The sequence below is a fragment of the Kogia breviceps genome, chromosome 13 (assembly GCF_026419965.1).
Source record: "Kogia breviceps isolate mKogBre1 chromosome 13, mKogBre1 haplotype 1, whole genome shotgun sequence".
NCBI classification, from domain to species: domain Eukaryota; kingdom Metazoa; phylum Chordata; class Mammalia; order Artiodactyla; family Physeteridae; genus Kogia; species Kogia breviceps.
In genome coordinates, this window is record NC_081322.1 from 46941430 (window position 1) to 46967712 (window position 26283).

General features: G+C 39.8%; 2 protein-coding genes across 3 annotated transcripts in view; one reads left to right on the forward strand and one right to left on the reverse strand.

Moving 5' to 3' along the window:
- NT5DC1 (5'-nucleotidase domain containing 1) overlaps positions 1-26283 on the forward strand; it is an 88225-nt gene that overhangs the window by 3978 nt on the left and 57964 nt on the right. The window contains exons 2-6 of one of the 2 annotated variants that reach the window (XM_059082915.2): positions 2654-2745; positions 4148-4219; positions 6467-6573; positions 12179-12258; positions 13667-13751. In XM_059082915.2, the coding sequence (XP_058938898.1) occupies positions 2654-2745; positions 4148-4219; positions 6467-6573; positions 12179-12258; positions 13667-13751 (436 nt within the window). The remainder of the gene's footprint in view (positions 1-2653; positions 2746-4147; positions 4220-6466; positions 6574-12178; positions 12259-13666; positions 13752-26283) is intronic. The other variant, XM_059082916.2, reaches the window with a different exon arrangement.
- Positions 15829-22293, reverse strand: COL10A1 (collagen type X alpha 1 chain). Its single transcript, XM_059082914.2, has 2 exons — positions 22131-22293; positions 15829-17699 (listed from the first exon to the last, which is right to left on the reverse strand). Exons 1-2 carry the CDS (start codon positions 22282-22284, stop codon positions 15829-15831), a joined length of 2025 nt encoding a protein of 674 aa, XP_058938897.1. The 5' UTR covers positions 22285-22293.

The window sequence follows — 26283 nt, forward strand, 5'->3', positions numbered from 1 at the left end:
AGCAAATGCTACAAGTCAGGACCTTTTTTTTTTTTTTTTTTTTTTTTTTGCGGTACGCGGGCCTCTCACTGTTGTGGCCTCTCCCGTTGCGGAGCACAGGCTCCGGACGCGCAGGCTCAGTGGCTGTGGCTCACGGGCCCAGCCGCTGTGCGGCATGTGGGATCTTCCCGGACTGGGGCACGAACCCGTGTCCCCTGCATCGGCAGGCGGACTCTCAACCACTGCGCCACCAGGCAAGCCCAGCACCTTTTTTTTTTTAACCAGTGCCTGACTGATAATAATAGCAATACTTAAATTGAATTTACTTGTATGCCATGCACTGCTCTAAGCGTCTGAGGATTTTCATTAACATGGGATTTACATCTCTTAATCCCAGGGCACTGGTTCCTTGCAGGCGGGATCGTGATGTGTATTTTTTGTTGTCCATAGTACTTTGTACCTCAGAGTGACTCAGTACATTTTATGTTTGAATGAAAATTCATATAGTGCAGAAGTCAATGATTTTCAGTCATCTCGGAGTTTCAGGACTTTTGTCGGGGCCCAACCCTATCCTGTAGGCTTGGAATTTCTGGGTGGCTTTAAGAACCATCATCTGTGGTCCTGACTACCACCAGGGTTGAGAACTGTGGATACATGGTGTTGACTTCACGTAGCTCTGTGGACAACTGACCTGGATCAGGGTCACATTGCGTTGTATGGGGGTACATGTATAGCCATTCTCATTAACTTTACGGCAGAGAACAGCTCTGTTTGACAAGGAGCCTTTGCTTTCTCCACACTCGTCTCCTAACACTCGTAACCTCAATCCCCAACTCCAGCTGTGTGCCCCCTGTGCCGCCAGCCACGGCGGGTCCTCAAAGTGCAGCAACGATCGACGAGAGGGGGTAGGGAACGGAAAGCACCAAGGTATGGGATCAGAAGGGCACAAGCAACTGATGGTTGCAAGGCAAGTTTAATAACAAAGCATAGCCATATATATATACCCCTAAAGCAGGGACTTTGCATAGTCATTGTAAAGCAGAAACTTTGCATAACCTTTGTTCTGTGGAACTAGTCTTTCATCTTAGGCCTAGTCGCCACCATAACTGCGCCACCATAACTGCATTAGCGGGTTTACCGTCTCTCGGTTTAGTTGCCACCTTATCTGCGTTATCTGCATCAGCGGATCTATCTCTTGTTCCACAAAGGCACCAATTTCCCCTCCAGGATTGCATTTCCTAGCTTTAGGGAACAACCAGGGACTCCCATTAACTGAGCAGGTCCCTGGGGCGATCTGGCCAAAGGCCATCTCCTTTTTTACGTTCATACCATAAAGTCCAGGATGCATACCAAGGAGAGTACAATCGGGCCCTGAGGCTTATGAGGGTCTTAATGGCACCTTCCTCAGAGGGCAATGCTCGCCACACCCCTGGACTTGGATTGCCCTCTCCCCGCTGGATTCTCCCAGCTAACTACTCCATCTTGCAGGTGTCAGTGTGTACATCACCTCCTCAGGGAGGCCTTCTCCCACTCCTCTTGCTGTATCTATTCTCGCTTCCCCCTGTGGCATTCCAGTGCTATCAAAACCTGTCACGGGTTAGCATCTCCAGAAGAAGGATCGGGTTGCTCAGTGTGTGTCTCCTTGGACACTCTTCAGTCTCAGAAAACCTGGCATTTTGTTGTTGTTGAGAATGAGAAGATCTGTCAGCCATCAGCAGAGCATTTATCTTTGTGCTTGCTTCCAGAGGCTTCCTTTTTCCTGTTTCCTTAGCTTTTCTTATGGTGGGGGAAAAAAAAAATACTCACTTTGTCTGATGGAGGCACCATGTTTCCTTCTTTAGATTACCTGCCTGGCCCCTATGTGGATTTCTCTTTGAGACTCCCCTGTGTCAGATGACAAAACTAAAATAAGGTGGTAATGAGTTTGATGTCCTTCCTTTGGAGAAGATAATCCACAGATTGGGAGAGTGCAGTGCCCCACAAGCCGTGGAGCACCCTTCCCCAGAGATTTTGGGCAAGACCGTGTTCTACAGAGTGTTAGAAGAGGCACCACAGAAATAGGGCATGATTGGCTAGGAGGTCGGGGATCTCCCGATAGGCACTGCAGGTCCTGTTTAATAGGGTGAGGTAAGCGAGCTAAATTGGCGTACGTTAGGTCTCCTTGGCAGGAGTTTTCTGTAAGCGCACACTGTCTTAGGTTTAGATTTATGACCAGAGCTGGGCCAGTGGGGCGGCCTGCATTTTGTGGGGCCCAGTATATGAATTAGCATTATCAGCCGCCATGGGGCTTTTCTAGCAAGGGTGGATGGTGGATGGATGTGATGATAGAGTGGTCATTATGTTTATCCTCTGGAGATCTGTTAAATCAGTTTACAAAGCTTTGTCAAGTCTTAATGATCTCCAACCCATTAGGCTTTGGGAGTAAGATTAATAATTGTCCTTGGTATAATTGTATACTGATGGTATAAAAAAGACACAGCAGCTACCTGGGGCTCTCAGGAGTGGGTAAATTGCTTGGGATGGAGTGTTAACCCGCAGAGCTTCACAATTACAGATACTACAGATTCCCTTCCACCTGTCTCATGACTGATTCCATTAGGTTTTCAGGTCTGTGAAGCTAAGAATGAATAGTGAATTTTACATTTAATCTGTCTTTTTTCCTTTTTATTAACAGCTCATTTATAATAGCTTTGCTCAGTTCCTGGTCAAGGAGAAAGGGTATGACAAGGAATTGCTCACTGTGACTCCAGAGGATTGGGATTTCTGGTAAGCAGCTTTTTTAGGGTCAGCACATTTCTTCTGATTTTTAATTATTGTGGATAAAATTTTAATGCTTCCTCTTCTATGGAAGCAGAAAGTGAAATGTGAAGTTGAATCAAAGGACAAAATGCCTTCTGTACTAAATATGTTTGATGAATTAAAGTCCTTTCTACTTTAAGTTAAGACTTGTTTAATCAAGTATGAAAATAAGCTAAGAGCATATGTGACTAATTTGAGTATTTTTACATGGTTTAAGTCTATCGTTATTAAGAGTTTGAGAGGTTATTAACTGTCTAAAATTTACATATTTTATTAAAAAATTTTCTTTTATTGCCCTTCAAATACAGAACTGTAAGAAAAGAGGAAATCATCATGTTTTGAATAAGTGTCTGAATTGGGACATTTGTTTTTCTGTAATTGGGTAGAAACCCCTATGTCTGAGACTCTGACTGCTTACTCCCTTCCTGGCTTAGGATTCTCAATTTTCCAAGGCTTCCTTTGTCCTTCTTCCTCATTTAAACAATAAAACAAACAAAAGTCCTATTAAACCACTTTAAATTGTTTGGTTGAAAAATAATAGTCCTGAAACACGTGAAAAATACATACAGAAATAATTCTAGAACAACAAAATTCATCTGTTATACATTCTTCCAATGTTTGGTTAGTTCTTTTTGATGTATCCCTTTTAGCAAACGAAGAAACAAATATTTTACTATATGAAACCACCGACTCTGGAAATTTTACTGTGGACCAAAGTAAATAATACTTCTAAAGTACCCTGTCATTTTCTTTTTTATTCTCTTGGTATTTGGTGGCCGTTTTACCTTCTTGTTTTTATTACTCATGATAATGAATCTGTACCCGTTTTTCTTCCCAAATCCCATGAGTCTTTTACAGTAAAGAACCCAAAACTTAGTATTTGACTTTGTTTTAGTGGTTTTCAGTAGTATGCCTAGTCCAGAGGGCTAGTTCTTATAACCCGACCTAAATTGAGGCAGATTCTAAAGAGTACAGAAAAGATTCTGGCTAAGATCTTAACTTGTAGAATACAAATGTGTGTTTATGTGTGTGTTTTATTTAATGAAAAGTATTTGTACATTTTAACAAAGGCATACAATGGTGTTCATTTTTTGTTCTCTGTGAGTTTTTTATTCCTCTTTTTAAAAGCTCAAAGATTTTAGACACTGAATATGCTGTCCTTGGTTTGGCCACATAACAGTTTTCCTTATGTACTTGCTCTGAGGATGATATTTAATTTTAGAATTGATATTCTTACTTGTTTGATTAACATATCATTCACTGGGTGGGAGAGTCCTTTTTTAGCATTGTGATATTTTGAAAATATAAATTTTTATTTCTTGGGTTAGGTAACTGTGAATTGACTGGTAATCAGAATTTTCTATTTCAGTTGCAAGGGCTTGGCATTGGATCTGGAAGACGGGAACTTCATTAAACTTGCAGATAATGGCACCGTGCTCAGGTAATAAAATTTAGTTGTGAAGTCAAAACTTTCTTTCCAGGACATTTTATTATCATATAGCATTTGATAGTTAAGGTATGGGTTAAAGAAGATTATTACTTCAGTCAATCAGATGGCAGATTATCTATGTGCCTGCATGTCTTTGTGTGAATCGTTTGAGCCATTTAAATATAAATCTGGAAGCATTAGATTGAAAGGTCTAATTCTTTAAATTTAGCTCATCAGAAATATTTTCAGGAAATACAGTAGAATGTTAATAACTTGCTTTATCTCTTTGACCACCCATACTGCAAAAGAGCCTGGAAATTATATTGTGCTAACCTGGAGTAAAATTGAAGCTGTTTTTATTAAGGAAGAAGGAGAGAATGGATGTTGGGTGGGGATTGGTGGTCTAGGCACACCGCTCTTTCTTCCCCCATTTATCCAAATTCACCCCCATCATGCAGGACCCATGTTGTGTCTCAGCTCCTTCTGGAAGTGTTTCTAGATTGTTCCAACCTTCATAAGTATCTCCCCCCTCCCAAACTTAGTGCTGACTCCCTTTCCTTCCCTCCTCTTAGGGTGAGTCCAACACTTTGAGTATTAGTAAGAGTAGGGCAAGCAGTTGAGAAGCAGCTGCCATCCCTGCTCTTAGTCTTACAGAGGGTACCATGGAGTGAGCATCTATTTTCCCCCCAGTGCTGACAGTACATGCAGTTAACGTGGCCGTGCAGTTGTACGATTTATTGTTTATGCTGACATGGTCAGAGTTCACGAAGAGGATGCTCAGCACAGGTTAAGCCTTGTACATACTCTCCCTTTGGGTACCTCATTCTTTTTGCACAGTACAGACTCACACTGTACCCCAGACCGTTCCCTAAGGTGTAGCTAGCTAGGCCAGGTGTGGTTCCACTTCTGATTATTTTACAATTCATTTGCATGTTTTTTCTCAGGCAACTAGAGATAGAGTGTGTATTGATTTGTGTGTGTACACCACACACATACACAATGCAGCTTTGACCATGACCTTAAATGCCACTTTCAGATTCTTGCAGTGTACTTGGCTGTCTTCAGTCACGGTTAAAAGAATAGAAAACATTCCACAGTTTCGCTTCTTTCTTTTATTGTTATGTCTGTCCGTTGGTCCCCACTCCCAACACCCTTTTCCCAAGGTCTGACTGTCTCCATTCAAGTTCTGGCCAGCCTGCAGCTTCTCTTGAATTTACAAGGTTATGTCCTTGGTGCCTGCTTTCAAACAATATAGTAGATTCCTTTTCTGATCGTATTTCTTGCTCAAGGTTCCTCCACCCTTACATATCGCTTTTATGTAAATATTAACCTCTTTATAAATAGGATCCCAATTATGATGTTCCTCTATTTGCCGTTCTTATTTCACTTCCTTTTCCTTCATTTTGCTTTGCTACCACAATATAACACCAAGAGAAGACTAATAATACTCCCTAGCATTATAATTTCTCAAAGTAAACAACATAAAATATCAACTGTTTCTCTACAGGGTAAGATTCTCTTAACCAGGCCCAACAGATGCAAAAGCAGTATTTCGAGTACAAGAAATAGCTACTTTCTTGTCTTCCTGTTCCAAGTTTTGCCACATTCGTCTTGCTGTTTCCCATTATGTTTTTAGCTATGTGGTGTCCTTGAGTGGCACCTTACTACCCCATCTTCATCTTCACAAGTCCCCTGTACTCACAGCCGCCGGCCCTGGGTGCCAGGCACCTCCCTGCTCCTGCAGGCCTGATGCAGCTCCTCCTGCAGGCCTGATGCAGCTCCTCCTGCAGGCCTGATGCAGCTCAGCAGGCCTGGTGCGGCTCCTGCTCTGACTGCTGCTGCTCTTTCTCTCCTGCTGCCAGACCAGCTTCCCACCCAGTCCCTGCAGTTGTTTCCTCATTGTTCCAGTTACGCTAATCTTATCTGCATAGTTAATTGACAGCTTCTCAGGCAAGAAGTCGTCATATTTCTCCCAGAGAAATTGTGGTTCATAGTATTGGTCCAGGGCAACTACCACAGCGTTGACCTCGGAGTGAACTGCTCCTGATCACTTTGCTGGTTGATGGGTGACATGGAGAAGAATAAGAGCTGTCAAGAGAAATGCCATATAGGATCCTAAATGGGGAAGTCATCCAGTTGAAAACCTTTTTTGTAAAAGACCTTTCATAGTATTAGGGTGAATTAACAGTCACAAGGCTGGTGGAGGGGGTGTTCAGGGGAACCACTGATGAGTCTACGTGCCTCGTCTCCCCAAACCAGGGCAAGCCACGGCACAAAGATGCTGGCTCCAGAGGTGCTGGCGGAGGAGTACGGCAGGAAGGAGTGGAAGCACTTCACGCCAGCCTCGGGAATGGCCTGCCGGTCAGGTATGGGTCATGTGTGGGGCAGCACTGCCACTGCCTCCCCTGTTGTTTTGGACCCTGAGCCTGTGACGTCAGGACACAAAGGAGACCCTCCCTGCACCCTGCTGGGCAGGACCCACAAAGGACCTGCTATGGTTTCATAGGAATAGGATGTATTTTTTCCCACGTGTCTGATTTTCTCTTTGGCAGTTGGTTCTGTTTTATTTCACGTTCTGTTGATTCACCTTTCTACTTGCACTTGTTCTACAGTAAAGAACAAGGAATAATACATTCCTTATTCTGTATTTTTATCAATTTGTTACATGCACAATCCTTACTTTTGTTTTCTCTGTCCCCCACTTCTCCCTACATTACTCATCTCTCCTGCTTTCTAGAATTCTTTTCTTTACTGCCATTTCTAGTACCTTCTGCCTTTGTTTTTTTTCCCCTTTATTTCGAGGGATTTTACACATTTTCCAACTCTCTTTAAAGAGCTTCACCATGAGTAAACATGAAAAGATTTTTCAAAAATTATTTAGAAACACAGATGTGCATAAATTAGTAAAGAATCATTAAAACATTATTATAAACAGATGGACCTTATTAAAAGTCCTGATTGTTAGTTTTTCATTTGTTCTAATTTTTTTTTGCCATTTTCTCCTACACTACAGTTTTGAAATGCACCTATTTTCATTTAGAAAATGTAGTAACCGGAAAACAGTTGGAGTTATTCCTTATTACTGTTGTGTTTTTGTTTGTTACATTTGCTATCTTTGGGGTTTTTTTTTTTAATTGTAGTGAGATGAAAATGTCAGGAAATGTGTGTTATCTTGATAAAATAAGTTGATAGGAAAAACTAAGGTTTCACCTTGGGGTTAGGTATAGAATGCTTTCACACATCTCAACTCAGAATAGCTAGGAAGTTAAATGGATGGATTTCCTTTTTACTCAAGTGATAGGGAACACCTGTTGTCTGTCCACATGTAGGCAGTTGTAAATACACATGAACAACACGGGTTTGAATTGCTCAGATCCACTTATACGTGGATTTTTTTTCCATGGTAAATACAGCAGTGCTACACGATCCAGAGTTCATTGAATCCGTGGGTGCGGAATTGCGGGTAAGGAGGGCTAACTATAAATTATACTCAGATTTTGGACTGTGTGGAGGTCAGAGCCACGAACCTCCCCTCCCCCCATTGTTCATGGGTTAACTATAAACCCTTCCCTTCTCCCAGAAAAGGTAGGCACCCACCTAAGTGTTTTATTCTGACATCCATTCAGAAATCGGGAGTATTTTAAAGAAGTAAAGTATTTCCCAGCTACAAAAGAAAGCATTCACCCAACACGCCACGCCTGTTTACCCACTGCTGCCCGCTAGAGAGCACTGCCTCCTAGAATCCAAAGCTTCCTTGTGGTGCGTAATTTACCCAGGAGCGCTTGCTCTGAGGATGGTCTTGGAGTTTATTTACTCCTAATTGGGCTGGTTAGGGAAGCGTTTCCACTCCAGCCGCCCAGTGATGGGGCTGTGACACATAATAGAAGCCTACTGTTTCTGCAAAATAGTAAGAGAAAGCTAATGCCTTTGAAACATAACACATTTTTTTTTTTAATGTAGAGACATAAAAGAAGGAAAAAATGGCCTGTGATTCCAGTTAAACTTTGTTTACGCTAAAAAAAATAATGGGAGCATATGATCAGGAAATGTAAATATTATAGAAAGAAATAAAATGAAGAGTAATTATTTTCAACCCCTGTCCCCCACGGTCCCCTTTCCCCGAAGCTTATTTTTTGAAGTATACAAAAAGTATCATACTTTTTCTGTACTTTGCTTTTTTTCATTTACATCTTGGAGATTCCGTCACAATAGCACAAACACAGATGTACTTCATTCTTTTCAATGCAGGCATGCTCTGCCATCCTGTGCCTATATCATGATTTATTTCTTCAGTGTCCCTACATTGGACATTTATGTTGTGAGTGGTGTTTAACCATTACAAACAAGCCTGCAGTGATGTTTTCATACATGTGTATTTTTCACTTTTGTAAATATATCCAGGGCAAGTTTTTAGAAATATAGTTGCTCTAAGGATATGTGGGTTTAAAATATTGCCAAATAAGGCCTTTATTTTCAGGAACTCCAATTGATTCTTTATGGGCTGCTTTCTTCTACAATGAGTATATTCGTGTTCAGAGTTAAGTAGAGAGTTGTAAAGTACAAATCCCTACCAGTACACTTATGGAATTTGAAGCATTGATGGACACAAACATTTTATTGACAAGTTATTTGGTAAGCACTTTTCACATGGTTGCCTTGGCATGAGTATGGTTTTTCTTACCAGCCAGTTTCCAGAGAGCAAGTCCTTTTGATCTTTTTCTTCGCATACTGGTAGATTATGCAGAAACAGCTTGGTCTAGTGGAAATCACAAGGTGCTTGGAGCCAGACAGTCCTGGATCATAGTAACTCTGTTACTTGCTGGATAAGTGATCTGGTCAATTACTAAGCCACTCTTAGCATCCCTTTCCTTATCTTTAAGTGGGGATGATATCACTTGTCTGCAGGAGACGTGGGAACTTACACTATCATGAATTGTTCTCTTCTCCTCAATCATTCATATGCCTTTGTTCCATCATCACTAAGAGTACACAGGTTTGCAAGGCTGAGGTGTTGGCAGTGCGTTTTGGTGAAACAGTTTTTCTGTGTGTAAAGCTTAATGATTATAGGACTCGATCTTGATTCAGAGGCTTGTTCTCTTGAACTAAACTCAGTAATCACCTCATTCCCAGTGAGCTGTCTGCCCTGTAAGGAGGTGGAGGGCCAAAGCTTTCATGAGCACAGTCTCTGAGTTTGATGTTGGGAGAGGCATTGAGAGCAGCCTGGCACTGTTAACATGTCACAGCTGCACAGACCCTGTTATGTCCACGCGGTGGTCATCTAGCCCATTTTTGATAGTCGAGTGACATCAGCCCCTTGCCCTGAGGGTGGAAGTCATTGAGTCCTTCTCATCTAACCCCTGAGCTATTTGATTAGATCCTCAACCAAGGCTCATAATCCATATTTCAACTCATAAACTGAATTTCATCTATTAACGCCCACAAAAGGAGAAAAAGGGGAGGGGAAAAGCAAGGGTATAACGATGACACACCTCCTGCTCCCACGGTGCCCAAGACAACTGGCTGTCTGGTTCAGGCAGGTCACTCTGGTGTCACAGGCCAAGAGATTAGGTGCCGTGCAGGTTAGTGAGCCTTGGGAACCTGTGCCCACTGTCCTGGTCCCTGCAGCACTGGAGTGTTGTGTGGTCTCATAGCATAGCGGTGTGGGCAGAAGCGTACATGGAATAGCTTCTCCCTTTCCTCCAAATTCCTGCTTTTCCTCATGCTGACAAAGACATAACCTTTCTTAGGAATGAAAATGAGTCTGAGATGTTCCCACAACCGTTTCAGCTGTGAAAGAGTAAAAAAACAGGAAGACTGTGCTAACCAAATATTTTTAACTGAGGGAAAGGACATACAAACCTATGCAGCCATTTCGTGAATTAACAGAACTTTGACTTTATTCTTTATATATCCTTACTAATTTGACATAAACACGTGAGGGGCATTAAATAGCATTTAAAGGGATAGACATTTGGCCCTCGCAGAGAGTTTTCTCCTCATTTACCCATGATGCTTCTTCATTCCAAAATATAGTTGACTCTTGAACAACTCAGGGGTTAGGGACACTTACCCTCGTGAAGTCAAAAATCTGAGTATAGGGCTTCCCTGGTGGCGCAGTGGTTGAGAGTCCGCCTGCCGATGCAGGGGACGTGGGTTCGAGCCCTGGTCTGGGAAGATCCCACATGCCGCGGAGCAACTGGGCCCGAGAGCCACGGCCGCTGAGCCTGTGCGTCTGGAGCCTGTGCTCCGCAACAGGAGAGGCCAAGAGGGCTTCCCTGGTGGCGCAGTGGTTGAGAGTCTGCCTGCCGACTCGGGGGACACGGGTTCGTGCCCCAGTCCGGGGGGGATCCCGCGTGCCGCGGAACGGCCGGGCCCGTGAGCCATGGCCGCTGAGCCTGCGCGTCCGGAGCCTGTGCTCTGCAACGGGAGAGGCCACAACAGTGAGAGGCCCGCGTACCGCAAAAAAAAAAAGAAAATCTGAGTATAACTTTATGGTCCCCCTCCCTACCTGGGGTTCCTCCCTATCTGAGGTTCTACATCTGTGGGTTCAACCAACTGCAGACCACAGATCATGCGCTGCTATAGTATTTACTATTGAAAAAAATACATGCATAAGTGGACTCATGCAGTTCAAACCCATGTTGTTCAAGGGTTGACAGTAACCCACTCTATTTTTAGATCATTCATTCATTCAACAAACATTTATTGAGTGCCTACAATATGCTGGACATTGTGCTTAGTGGACACTAAGGAACAAGGCAGCTGTGTTGCATAACCTCATACACAGCTTACAAATGGGAGGAGTGGAGACTCAGAATCAGGCAGTTACCAGTACTCTGCACAAGAGTAATTATGACCATTTGAAAAGTACTTTCTTACATTAAACTGAAATCTGACTCCATGTATTGGATTCCTCCTGGTACCAAGGGTTCTCTAGAGGACTCTGAGGTTACCTTCCCTCTCAGAGCAGAGTGGTTGCTTCTGATCCCAGGATGCGGGAGTGAGATAGCTGTGAGGGGGTGACATGGAAGGAAAGAACAGCAGGAGCTGGATTCCACCGGGACTTGTGAGGAAAAGTGCAGAGAACACCTCTCAGAGTTGTCAATCCAGGGGACAGGAGGCTGGGGCATTCGTTCACTGGCTCCTGACCCTATGGATTGAGGCTTGCCATGTGGGCTCCAGAGGCTCTCAGAGAAAGGGAATGGCACAGGTGAGCTGGAGGTAGGATGCTGCTGTTTAGCACAGCTGCGGCTGAGATGAGCCACGGACCAAGGGGATGTGACATGGGTCCTCAAAAGTGTCTGCCCAGGGACGGCAGAGTCAAAAATGACATCAGTGCCAAGGAAGGGCTCAAGTTGAATTCTACCCTAGGGCCAAACAGGATAAATCAAATCCCTCTCCTCCCAGAGACCCTAGAGTGTACCAGTCCTGTGCTTCCGAGTTTCTCTAAGATAAGCACACTGTGTCCTCACGTGATCTGATTTTTTTATTCTTCTCTTCACCCTGGCTGTTCTTAACATTGTACTGAAGTTTGTCGGAAATGGTATGAAGCTTGAATGCAGGCCTCTAGGGGACCAGAGCACAGATTTGCAAAGGCCTTATTGTGTGGAGCACTTCATGGTACTCCAGTGTTAGGTTGATGGTTTTGAAATTCAGTGACATTGATAATTTAAATTGTGACTTTTTCATAATCTGTTTCATATTTGGGATATGGTCTAATTTTCACATTTAAAAAATAAATAGTTTTTAATAAAGTGCTTAACCATGGATATCCTATTTTAACTTTCTTGTAGTAGCCTTGTAGCTTTCTTTAAAAGGTGATGATTGGCTGTAGTGGAGTGATTCTGAATTGAAATAAAAGCCCCTTTAAGTAGCGAAACCAGAATCTAGTCTCTCTTCAGCCAGGTTTCTGTGTATGTCACATGAATGAGGCATCAGTTTGTTCCCAGTTTAAATTTTTGTTCTCTTTAGGAAAATATTATTTTTATGATAACTACTTTGACCTGCCTGGAGCTCTTCTGTGTGCCAGAGTGGTGGACTCTTTAACAAAGGTGAGTGGGGACTCATTTTTCAGAAACTGTGCAGTGTATTTCGCTGTAAATCAGAGGACTTGATTATATATGTCTTTTGAGTTGAGATTTTACTTAGTTTCTTCTTTGTGGTTTCAGAGGTGACTGAGAAGGAAAAACATAGAGAATTTTGTCAAAATATTTTTGGAAAATTAAATAGCGACCATCCCTTCTCCCTCCCCGACCCCACCAATAATAAGCCTGTTCTGCAGCAGGGAGTGCGATAGTCTAGAAAAAGAAAATACCAAACTTGCATATGGAAAAAATATTTCTTGGTTTCATTAGCAGAATTTTTAAAAATAAATAAAAGAAATTTAAGGAAATTCCGCATCTTTTTAAGCATTGTAAATAGTATAAAACCAGAAAAATGAGATAAAATTTTAAAATTCGTCATTCTGGGCAAAGTTTAATGCATATAGACTTTTTCCTTGTCCTATGTATCAGGATTAAATAGATCTCTGGTTATATCAGTTTATACCTAGAGTTTAGGACCTGTGAACATAAACTGGTTTTATGGCAGAATCACTTTCCTTTTTGCATATATTGTCTTTAAAAATCACAATGATAATGTTTCTGATAGGACTAGATAATGGTTTGGTTTTGAATCAGAATTAATTTGTATGTTTGTGAAAGTTTCTGTTGAGCAATAGTTCTGGCTTATAGAAGTTATTATGAGGTGGAGTCACTTTCTCATTTTATAGTGATTATATACAAATGCACCAGTCTTTAAATTGGACTTTATATAATTTAATAATATCTAGTAGTTGGTCTTTGTTTAGATAGAAGGACACTGGTTAATGTTTCCAAGGAAGCACAGGGTTATAACGTTGTATAATTTCCTGTGTACTTGCTTTCTGGTTTAAAAAAAATCTTAGTAAAAATGATCTGAATTTTGGATTAGGAACCTCCTTAATAATAGAGACTTGCTCCTCTTTTATACTGAAACTCAAGTAAATGTGCACAGAATTCTACAGTAACCAGCTTTTGAGGTTTTAAGGCTTCGGGTCTCTTAGCTCCACTGATGCCATGGTACATGAAGTGACACATTCTGGTACCTCGCAGGCTATAACATTGTGGATTTGCTCATGTGTTAAAAATATTCTATAATGTTTAGACTTTATAATGAGTGGAAATTTTTATTTTATTTGAGTTATGTGAGTTATATTAATATTTAGTCATATGTGTATATCTCTCTGTATCAGTGATTTTCATGGAAGATTTCTTTCTAAAATCACATTTAGAAAAATGAGAAGTTTTTATCTGTTATGTTTTCTAAAACATGAATCCCTATTTTAGAATACAGTGATATTATAGTTTGTCAGGTGTTTTCTGTTATGCTTAAAAACAAAATTATTACATGTATCACATTTGGATTTTTTTTTTTCTTTAGCAGAACAATGGTCAAAAACCATTTGATTTTTGGAAGGACATAGTTGCTGGTATACAACATAATTATAAAATGTCAGCTTTTAAAGGTGAGTAATGTGAGGAGAGACTTTAGATGTTTGTTCAGTGCTGTGTATCTAATGAATTACTTAGAAGTTACCTATTTTTCTGTGTTCCTTAATTAAGATTTAATTTGGTTTTAAATATTGCCATAAAGTTGATACTGGTTATATTTTAAGAGGTTCTTTTATTCATGTCTGTTTCGTGGCCATAATGGCCAGTATTCTAAGGTATGCAGTCTTTTACATGCTTACCAATAGGGTCATTTTGTGGGTTCCCCAGAATTTGCTGTTTCCTGGCTTGGGAATAAAGGTTGGTGACACTTGTAATCATTAGTATAGTAATTATAGACAGATAGGGAAAGTGAAAATTCTATTCTTATTGCTTAAAAACAGGACCGGCTCACCTAGAATGGGAGCAGAGATATCTCCAACCCAAGCCTAGGGTTTTACGGTTTCATCCACAGGTTTGCTTGGGTTACACAGAGAGATTGATTCTAAGGAATTAAGAGATGCCTTTATAGTATGTTACCCTGATGACTTGAACCAGACTGCACTAATTCAGCCAATGGACCGATGGATGCTCAAGAACAGTGTTTTGCAGCTGAGAAAAATGTTGCCTTTTGAGTCACATAAAAATTGCTTGCCTTCCTTTTAATGTAGTGTAAGCCATCAAAATAATCCTAAATATTATAACTAAAAACATGTCAAGGCAATAAATAGTAACTACAGAATATTTGCTCAGACTACATATTTCTCTGCTGCCTGCTTCTTTCCTTCCCAGAAGAACATCACTACGTTTGGGTGATTGTCTTACTTTTCTAATCCCAGCCACCAGCCCTTCACCCTGGCTTGTAGATCACATGTGGTTCTGTTTGATAGCTTTTCACAGTCCACACTGAGTGCTTGGGTGTGTGGGAATGCCCATCTCCGGTAGGAGGGCATAACCATGACACCTATAAATGCTACCCACCACTTTATCATTTTACTTTTTGTTAACTTTGTAAAATGAAAAGCCTTAAAAAAACGGTTGAAAATAGCAAATTGCTGGTGTCAGATAAATTCAGCATAATAATCTATTCATGTTATTTTATTGCATTGTCAATAAGGAGTAGATAAAACATTTCGTGAGGCACAGCTTAAAAGTTTTAAACAGCAACATAAAAATACAGTACAGAGCATAAATAAATAACATCGTTTCATTTCTAGTCACATTTTGAAATCCTTCACATCAGTTATAATTTCACTGGAATGGAAGGCCCACATGTGCTAATGCTCTGTAAACCCAAAAAATCATATTACATAAGACTCAATAAGGAATTAAAGCAAATTAATCACACATGTGTCAAATAAATAGAATAGGTCAGACATCATTTGTTTGACCTATCCTCTTCATACAGACATCATCTGTATACCCTTAACTACCCAAGTTGTGAAGGGTATACAGAAAGCTTTCCTGCAATCACAGAAAAGTTTGAAAAGGTTCATGACTAAAGCACCTTGCATTTCAGGTTATTTTTAACATTATATTTTGGGTTTTTTATGAGAGCTGTAAAAAGTCTATATGCACCTGTATACTTGAATAGATACTGATGAAGAGGACCACATAAGCCTTTGAGTAATGCGCCATCAGAAAGATCTTAGGGTATACGGTGTCTTTTAAATTTGGATATTCAAGTATTTAAGTCCCATAAAGATACATGACACCTCCTGAATGTTTCCTAGAAATTCTCCTGTTAATCGTTAAAACAGGCTTATTCTAAAAGGAAATGCTGAATTTCTAAAATCAAATTTAACATGATTTAGCATCACATTTCAGGGTTTTTCGAGATCATTTTATTTTTTTAGCTTAGCAGTACTTTTATGGTAGAATTTTTAAATACTGAAGGAGTTCACAGAAAACTTTAAAGAGACTTAGGATTGCTGACTGGAAACTCGTGAGGGTCTTCACATATTGTACACTGTGTCCAAAAGCTCAGATCTGTATTTTGGAAAACTAAAATTAGTCACATTTTTTTCAGCCTACCTCCATATGCATTTTGTGGGTTGGGGTGGAGTTGGGGAATGCCTTTTCAAGCAGATTCACATTAGCTCGGTGGGAATATGCTTACACTGGAGCCACGAAGAATCCTGAGAAAGAGGAGTGGACATACTCAGAGGAGTATAGCCCACTCGACCCTGCGTTGGGCAGCTGGAGCCACACCTGGTCATTTTCTGTGAGGTCGATTATGGCGCTCCCTGAAGCCTGATCTAGGTAGCCTTTGATGTACTCATCATAGGTGTACATTACAGGGGTGCCGTTCTTATACAGGCCCACCCAAGCATGGGTGCCTTTCACATGCACGTGGTAGGAGAAGTAATATATTCCTGGAATCCTACAGGTAAAGATTCCAGTTCCTGGGTCATAATGCTGTTGCCTGTTGTATACAATTTTATCAAATGGGATAGGAGAACCTATAGTTGGGTAAGCTTTGGAGAGAATAACAGTGAAAGCAGACACAGGCATTCCTGTTACTCCCTGGTTGGCACTAACAGAAGGCCTCTGGCCTGCCTTCACAAAGCCCTCGGGCAGGACTGCTGGGCCTGGGGGACCTGGGGGGCCTGGGGGCCCCGGGCGCCCTGGGATGCCAGGCTCTCCAGCATGCCCTCGTGGACCTGGTGGCCCAGTGGGTCCATTGAGACCTTTAGTTGCTATGCCAGCTGGACCAGGAGGACCTGGAGTGCCTGGATCCCCTTTGGATCCAGGGAATCCTGGAATGCCTGGTGGCCCGATGGGACCTCTAGTACCTGGCATTCCAGGGGCACCTCTTGGCCCAGCCTCACCATTGTACCCAGGCACTCCCTTAGCTCCTGCTGGGCCTGCAGGGCCTGGGAGGCCAGGAGGTCCTCTAATTCCAGGGTCACCTTTTGGGCCCGGCAACCCCAGGTTACCCTTGGGACCACTGAGACCCGGTTCTCCTGGGTACCCTGGTTTTCCATCTAACCCAGAGGAGCCCCTCTCTCCCTTAGCCCCAGGGTATCCTGCAGGCCCGACAGACCCCATCTCGCCTTTAGGGCCTGGGATCCCATGGTTGCCTGGAATGCCTTTTGGTCCTTGGGGTCCCATATTCCCAGGTGGTCCAGTCAGACCTGCTTCCCCGGGATGACCTGCTGGGCCTTGTTCCCCTTTGGCACCCAGACCCCCCGGAAGGCCTACAGGTCCTCTTTGTCCTTTCAGGCCTGGCAAGCCTGGTTTCCCAAAGCCAGGAGCCCCTGGGGGCCCAGCTCTTCCTGGAGCCCCAGGGTGACCTTTTGTCCCTGGAACCCCTGGCTGGCCTGGGGCTCCAGGGGCTCCTGGCTTTCCAGTGCCTTCTGGTCCTTGTTCCCCAGGAGGACCTTGGGGGCCTGGTGGGCCAGTTGGCCCCCTTTTACCTGGAAAGCCCCGATCACCTTTGATACCTGGCTGTCCTGGAAGCCCATTTTCACCGCTTTTCCATGCTCCAGGGGGGCCAGGTGGTCCCATGGGACCCTGAGGACCTGGGAGGCCCCTGTCACCAGGGCGGCCAGGAGCACCATATCCCGTTTCCCCTTTCTGTCCATTCATACCAGTGACTCCTGGAACACCCTTTTCTCCGGGAAAGCCCCTGGGTCCCGGGGCTCCTGGAGGTCCCTGTGGCCCAGGTTTTCCTGAAAGAGAAATTCCAGCTGGGCCGGGGATTCCAGGTGGCCCTGACGGGCCCTGTAGTCCCGGTAAACCAGCTGGTCCAATATCTCCTTTTGGTCCGTATGGTCCTCTCTCCCCTGGTTTTCCTGGGGGTCCTGGCAAACCTGGCTTCCCAGTGGCAGATGGTCCCGGCGGTCCTGGCAACCCTGGCTCTCCTTGGGGTCCAGGACTTCCATAGCCTGGTTTTCCTGGTGGGCCAGATGGACCTGGGTGCCCTCGAGGTCCAGCAGCGCCTGGTGGACCAGGAATACCTTGCTCTCCTCTTACTGATATACCTACAAGACATGCCCAGTACACATACCGGGTCCGGGTGGGGGGCGGTTAGTAATGTTAAGGAATCATTGCTTCTCAAAATATAAATGAGGACAGGACATTGCAGTGTCAGTCAGACCGTTTTGGCAGACTGGTCTTAAATGGTTTGACAATACATTTTATATTGTTTTAAAAAACACTGCCAGCGAAGATGATTTCACAAGATCATGGCTACCATCATACTTTCATTGCATCCTAACGATCCATGAAAATAAGCTGGGATTGAAGAATTCATTTAGAATAAGAGTGCATTGGAGGCAAATTTATCACATTTATTTTAGGAAAATCATCTACCTAGAAAGGAAGGGGGAAAAAAAGTCATTTGACAGAAAACGAAGAAAAAGGCAAGTACAGAATACATAGGAACAAGTTTAAGAACTATAACAACTTTCCCTCAAAAAACCTATCCTATAAGATAAAGGAGAAATGCAGTCTGTTTTAATTTACGTCTGCCATGACCCTGCTGAACAGTTTAGATTTAGGATGGCTTTTTTTAAATTTTAACCTCAGTACATACTGTGAGCTCGTACATTCTGTTATTGACTTAACATTGAAGCAAGGTATTAGAGAATTAATGGGCAAGGTACATACAGTAGTGTTAAAGTGTTTATATAAAGTTTTCTTTGATTAATGCAAATATTGTTGAATTCATAGATCTGTGGGTTCATTTGAGCTAGATACTTATACTGATATAATAAATTTAAACTAAAAAATTACTTATTCAGTGCCTGTGATGTGAAGCATGCTGTTGAGCGACAAGTATAGGAAAAGCACAGAACACCTCCTATAAGAGCTTTAATCACAAAGAGAATAAAACAAGTGTCCATCTGATAAGTGCTTTAAAAGGTGTCCAGGGTTTTAGTTTTAGTCAGTCTAAGGTGGGACGTAACCGACATTGCTCTTTGCTGGCATTAGAATATACCATTACAAAAGCATTACCATGTCAAAGAATCTTTAGGCAGCATTATCATAAGCCTCTAGATAAAATAGTCTTTTTTTTCCTCAGATAAATTCTTTGATAGCTAGCAAAGATGGTAATGAAATTGCTTATGTTTCTAAATATCTACTTGCAGGATTTATATTAAAATTAATTTTCTGTTTAATAAAATTTCAGAAATATAGTTAGAATGCCTGGGTATACTGTTTAGATTCTTAAATGCTGTCAGAAAATAGTTCATAGTAATGATAGTTTTAGTAGATGTCACAGTAGTCAAATAGTTTGGTCAAAACCCTGAAAATGACTTATAACTGTGACTTTTGAGCTACATCTTTTTTTTTTTTTTTGCGGTACGCGGGCCTCTCACTGTTGCGGCCTCTCCCGCTGCGGAGCACAGGCTCCAGACGCGCAGGCTCAGCGGCCACGGCTCACGGGCCCAGCCGCTCCACGGCATGTGGGATCTTCCCAGACCGGGGTACGAACCCATGTGCCCTACATCGTCAGGTGGACCCCCAACCACTGCGCCACCAGGAAAGCCCTGAGCTACATCTTTTTTGTACAGAAAGTATTAATATGCTTAAATTCCATTTAACTAAATCTTTAATGGCTTTAAATATCAAAATGAAGACTAAAATGGAATTAATATTAAATGGATTGATTTGTAAATTGCCTTTGAAAATGTATTTTTATGGGTATAGTTTCTTTTAACTATTAGTTGTTGGTACATTTAAAATCTTTCATATTAATTAACTGGCATGTAAGAAGTAGTCAGCCAACAGTAGTTGAGAATATTTTACTCCTGGGTAGAGGTGTTCCTGATACTTGAAAAACATTTGATAACAAATGAAACAAAATACAGAGCAGAATCATTAAAACAGATATACTGAAATAGGAAATTCATTTGGGTATCTTTATATTTTGTACTAACTAGAAGTTATATTTCATTTTGCAAACAAATGTGTGGAGTTTTATTTACTCATAGATTTTAAGAAAATGACATCAGGAAAAAGACTATGAAAAAATTAATTTATGGAAGAGATTTCCATGTATTTACACATGTGTTGTTGGTTGGCTTTAGTGTACATATATGTCTGTATGTATGAATGAGCATTGATACATTGCAAATAGAATAAATGAATAAGTAAATAAATAGATATAAATAAATAAATAAATAGAATAAATGAATAAGTAAAGGATTTCTTCTAATGATTTGGAATAAAATAGGACAGTTTTTAAAATGCAAACCATATTAAATTGGGGTTTGCTTCAGAATCTTATAAAGATCATGTCTGTACTAAAATTAATTGTCTTGGTCTGGTTGGACATCTGTTTAACTGTTAAAGTAGAGAGGAAAAGCAAGTCTTACTGAGAATGGCTGCATTGAGCACCATTTGAGACTGGAACTCCAAAGACAGTGATCTCTGTCACTTAGAATGTTACCCTAACAGGTTCTCCACCTCTCCAGTACATGAAAGAATGTGATTTCTGTTGTATCCTTGAGGGACACAAGCCCTTGTTTGTAGCTTGATCGGGTGGCACCGTCCCCAAAGAATAACGATTACCCAGTAGAGAAGTTTCTTAAATGCCCACAAAGTGGTTGATTGTGTCAGAATGTGGCACTTGTGTGCCCACCAGTTGTAGAACCCTCTGCAGCATAATTTAGTATGTTTTGGACTGAGTTCTCTTTTAACCTGTTTGAACACATGTGCCTAGGAATTGCACAGGAGTTCTTTGTACATCTGTTATCAACTTAGTGTTTTGCTTGTGTAAATTGTGGGCTTTTATCTTCGTTTGACTGCCAGTGGATAATAATGTTTTTGAGTTTCCACCTTGTATTGTCAGGTAGACTAAAGTGGATTTAATAGTTAAAATACAGCTTCTAAACTTTTCGTTTGTTAACAAGGTAAATATTTTCAGTTTTTCTACAAAAAACCAGAATGATGCTGTACATTATGATGAAACGATAGAAAATATTTTAACCTTCTAAAAGTGGTGGTGCATTTTATTTTAATTCACAACTGTTCCTTGTGGTCTTGTAAGCTACAAAGAGTCTGAATTTGTGATCATAGAGTGTATGTTTGTCATAGCATTTCAAATTTCATTTGTTGCTTTGAGCAAAGTATCATGTTTTCTTGTTTTTTATTCTTTTTTCCTAACTTTTTACTTTCTTATGTTTTATTTGTATTTTGAGACATTCAAGAGAACTGTTGAGTACTTGTGCATTTATTTTTGATCATTAAGCTACCTTTCATGAAACATTTAAAATTTCATCTTTCTTTTTTAAAAAGACAATCCTATACATTGAATTTGCTAAAAATGGTTGTCTCCAAAAGCATAAAAATTTTTATGGCAAATATCTTTATTTACAGTATAAAATATGTAAGCATAATGAAAAAATACTATGGAAAAGAAATTTGAATCCTACAATCAGTTCATATTACTCAGTGTAATTCTGTAGTGTAACGGGCAGTTTGTGCCAGATAGCTATTAAATGGAATTAGTGAATATGAAACCTAATAGTTGCCCTTCTTTGAGGATCTGTTAGCACTTTACATACATTATATCAGTACTCTTCATAGTAGCCAAGAAAGCTGAGCAGATGAAGGATAGATTCAAGAACAAAGTTAAAACTTGTCTAAGGCTACACCACCAGTAGTAGTAAGAGGAGGAGGAGGAGAGAAGTAGAAATAAAAGTAGAAGTAATGGAAGTAGTATGAGAAGAAGTAGTAGTAATAGTAGTAGTAGAAGTAATAGCTAACACTGAAGCACTTTACATATTAACTCATTTAAGTTTCAGAACAGACCTTGAAAGAGGTGCTCCTTGTTTTACAAATGAGGGAACTAAAGCACAGAGGATAAATAACTTCCTCAAGGTTGCATAGCTAGTTTGAAGCAGTTGGGTCTGTGCACTTAACTACTAAACTAAACAAAAATGCATTTAAAAATTATGAGAATTGCTATTTCGTTTGCCTATTAAATTTCTTTGGAGAGCATCTCATTTTATTTGATAATTAAGACTCAATTTTGTATGTATTTGTAAGCTAGCAAAATAAATTTTAAAAGTAAATATGTGTGAGCATTTAGATATATAAACCTGCTATTCTTTTTGTATACAATTGGCAATTATTTTTAGTTAAAACATCTTGAACATTAATTTGATTGGATTAATATGTCTAGATTATGGGTAGTTATTTGTGCAAAAGCATCACTGAGGGAAAAAATTTCTATACCTAAAATTAACTAATATTCTTCAGGTATATCTTTCTGCTATACTTGTGTGAAGGATATGAATGTTCTTGAATATACCTACTTTTTCCATAAATCCTTTTGGGCTAACTGAGGAGTTTGAAGATAAATTTAACGCCATAAAATTTAAAACATTTTGTTAAAGAGATCATTAAGATGTAGAAAGCAAAAACCCACTAGTTAATAGAGCAAAACATATAGTTCACTTTACCTTTACTCTTTATGGCATAAGGGATGAAGAACTGTGTCTTGGTGTTGGATGGTGGGCCTTTTATGCCTGTAGTTGTTTGGTATCGCTCAGTATAAAATACTCCATGGACCAAGTTCAAGGATATTAGCAGCAGAAGGGCTATTTGTGGCAGCATGATCTCAGATGGATTCTGAAAAACAGTAATTTCATATAGCTTCATTATTGACCTGTTTCATTTTTCTGATGTTTCACAGATGAATTCTTTAAATAGTTATCTACTTTTTTAAACCTTATCCTATATATTCTGAATATATTCCATAAGTTAATGAGAGTTATAATTTTGTTAATTATACAAATATATGTCTTAGTTGTTTTTGAAAACCACATTCAGGTAATCAAGTGAAAATAAAGTTATTTAAATAAAAGAAACACAGAAACGGTAATTGGATGTCTGTATTAAATAATTCAAGATCTTTGATATAGACTGAAGTTACCAGTAGTCTCAAATACACTGCAATTCAGATTAGGACATGTTTTTACAAATATAGTTTAATTAGGACTATTTTTTATAGACTGATTCAAATTAAACTTTCTGAGTGCACTTTAGTGGAAAGCCATTTTTTTAAATCACAAAAAAACAAATAATTAATTGAAACTTGTTTCCATATAAGCTAACATGGAAGTCCACCAGTCATAGACTTACCTGGATGCTGGAAGTTCCTGGAGTTGGTTTCTTACCAGCTCTCCGTGCCTTCCTCTGTGCCCGGGTGAGCTGTCCTGCAGTATTTATACTGCTTTTCCCTTACTACATGAGGTTACCCAGAGTTTAAGCTCTTCCCCCTGCCCCAGAGGTGAAAAGCACAAATTATGGTGGAAAGTTCTATTGGGCAGGCATACAAGATCAGGTTGGGCTCTCTTTTTCCTTGTTTTCTTATTGAAAAATAAACTCTTTGTCTTAAATACATATTAATAGTTTTAACCATGCACCATCTTTTTCTGTGATTTTATTTTAGAAGTTATTATTCAGATGTTCAGGTTAGTTCATAATGGGATGATCCTATCCCCTTTATATTTTTAGAAAGCACATTCTTGTGTTAGTTGGTTGAAAATACTTGGTAGTATATAAAAGTAGGGGAAGAAGTCTTTTGGAGGGGAGTGTGGATTTAAACCATCATCTAAATTTACTTTGGTTATTATATAAAGCCATTAACATGTCCGTGAATGTTTCTAAATTTTTATGAAAATAGCTTACTCCAATTCTTCTTTTTAGGCTTGAGAGAAACACAATGGTGAAAATGTAGATATGCGGTCCTGTATTTCAGAATTTTAATATAAGTCCTCAGCCATTAATAAGAGAAATTTTAAATGTTAGCATATAAATGTTTCAGTGTTTGCATACTATTTAAAATTTTTTAGACAGAGGCAAAATATCCATGAATTTGATAGTAGAGTTAGTAATAATTACCCTGAAGAATTTATTTATTATTCTGAGTGTGTGACTTTTTTTTAATTGGAGTATAATTGCTTTACAATGTTGTGTTAGTTTCTGCTGTAGAACAAAGTGAATCAGCTACATGTATACATATATCCCCTCCCTCTTGAGCCTCCCTCCCCCCTCCCGACCCCCATCCCACGCCTCTAGGTCATCACAGAGCACCAAGCTGAGTGGACCTACACGGTGGGAAGGGGAGGGTGGCGTGAATTGAGAAAGTAGCATTGACATATACACACTACCATGTGTAAAATAGATAGCTAGTGAGAAGCTGCTGTATTGCACCCTGAAGGATTTAAATTCATTGTTTACACTATACTGTGCTCAGTAAATGGCTTCAGACTTTATTGCTTAATTTTGGGTTTTACTTTAGAGTTGCAGTGGAGATTACAAAAGCCCTTAACTTGATAAGGTCATATCATGTCCATTTAAATAAGGTAAGGTTGCTGTATTCATTTCATAAGAAAAATAATCTTCAGACTTTGCTTTTGGCTTTTTAAAAGTATTATTGGTTTACCTTGCAGTTTCCTTCAGGGATCTTGAATCAGCCCAATTAGAAACGTTTTTTCCCCCAAAGATGAAAGTAAATGTTATCATTGTAATTTTCAGTGGTTAGTATTCTCTTTAACAATGTTAGGAGACTCTTTAAATCAGTTTTCAGGATCCTGAAGAGTCTAATAACAGGAAGTTGAGAGGCCAAATTCTGGTTCTTACTAAATTTCATCATTTTGGAGCTAAATCACATCAAATGTACACGTAAAGTAGGTGAGAAGGAAAATTCCATAATAGGTATAGATACATCTTTTTAAAAAATCTCTGCAGAATTAAAGTGGTATGGATTCAGGATTGATCAATAATTGAAATAATTGAATGTTTGAACAGTAGGTGAAATATTTGTTCTTTTTCTTCCCTTCCTCCTCCCCTGCATATAATTTTCTGTATATATTTTGAACTAAGCCTTGTATAGCACCTTGTAGAAATGTAAGTGGATAACTCATCTCACTGCCTTCCTTTTTTCTCTCACTTTTAAACCTTTTATTGGTTGCCATATTTAAAAATTTACAATGTTATTGGTTGCCATATTTAAAAATTTACAATGTCCTATATGTCTCTATATAATATTCACAGATATATATGAAATATGGCTTTTATATCAGTTCAGATTTACAGAAGAATTGGAAAGATTATATTTTCTAATCATTCTTTTTTTTATTGAAGTATAGTTGATTTCCAGTGTTGCGTTAATTTCTGCTGTACAGCAAAGTGATTCAGTTATACACATATATACATTCTTTTTTTATATTCTTTTCCTTTATGGTTTATCACAAGATATTGAATATGGTTCCCTGTGCTATACAGTAGGAACTTGTTTATCCATTCTATATATTCTGATCATTCTTTCATCATTGAAAATGATCTGTGCAATAGTTTTTGTAATTATACTATTACTCTACTATATCTGTAAGAGACCACAAAGATAAGTGAGAGAAGTGGCTGCCTTCCATCTACTTTGGTTCATTTGGAAAAGATTTTGAAAAAGTAGGTGAGGTAACATTATGGATGCCCTTGAATACTAGGCTGTAGAATTTATTTTAAAAGTATTTATTAGAAGTGCATATTCTAGTATTTTTGTGTGTATATATGGTGACACACGCATACACTTATCTGTTTGTAATCGAGACTGATACCCTGTTAGACATCACTCATGTGAAAGTTCAAAGATTAATTCATGGCCCTTCATTCTGTGCACCTGTGTAGACGAAGTGTTCCTCTGTGGCTACTCTATTTCCAGAACTTTTCACCTTAACCTCTCTAGGTGTCTGTTTTTTCATCATCACAATGAAAAGTTTGTATTAGGTTTCTAAACTCCTCCCAGCTTTAAAATTAGATTATTCTTGTGCTTGAGGTATTTTGCGGTTTCCTGTGGTGAGACAGTGGACTTGGCTCCATTTAGTAATTATGAGACAAAATCTATACCAAGTGGTCATATGCCTTCTTTTGGGGGTATGTAAATATATGTGGGTATTTGTCATTCTATATTCCCATTTAACTTTGGAAAATGTGGTGTCTTTATTGAATAAGCCTTGGATGCTCAACCCTTTTTACAAATAGTGTACTTATTTCGGCACAAGGAATCTGACTACTGTTTGCTTTGTTAGTCACATAAGAAACACTGTCTTGTCCAAAACAGATTGTAGAATCAGAATATTTGCTAGCCTCACCCCACCCAATTGTGTATTTAATACTATTTTTATTCTAAGAGTTTACTTGTAGCTGTTGGAAGTGACTAGTCTGTGGCTTTATGATGAAAACCCATTCTACTTAAAGAACAGGAAGTCATGCTCTTTAAGCTCAGTAACCTAAGTGCTTTTTTAATATCAAATATCAGTGTTTTTTGCACATCTAGCATTTAGCTGCTGTTAAGCTCACATGTTCATTTTCACTTTCCAGGGTATCATTAATTCACCAAATATTTCTTGAGTACCTTCTACATGTCAGGCATGGAGATAAAAAACTGGACGAATGATGTACAGCCGCGCCCCCCCCCCCCCCCTTACAGTGTTTAAACAGTGGTTCTCAACCTTCTTTCCACAGTCCTGGGATACATGACACAGTTCCTTCCTTCTGTCTTTGGGGTTCATTAAGATCATGGTGGTTCAGAGATGATATTTAGAAAAAGCT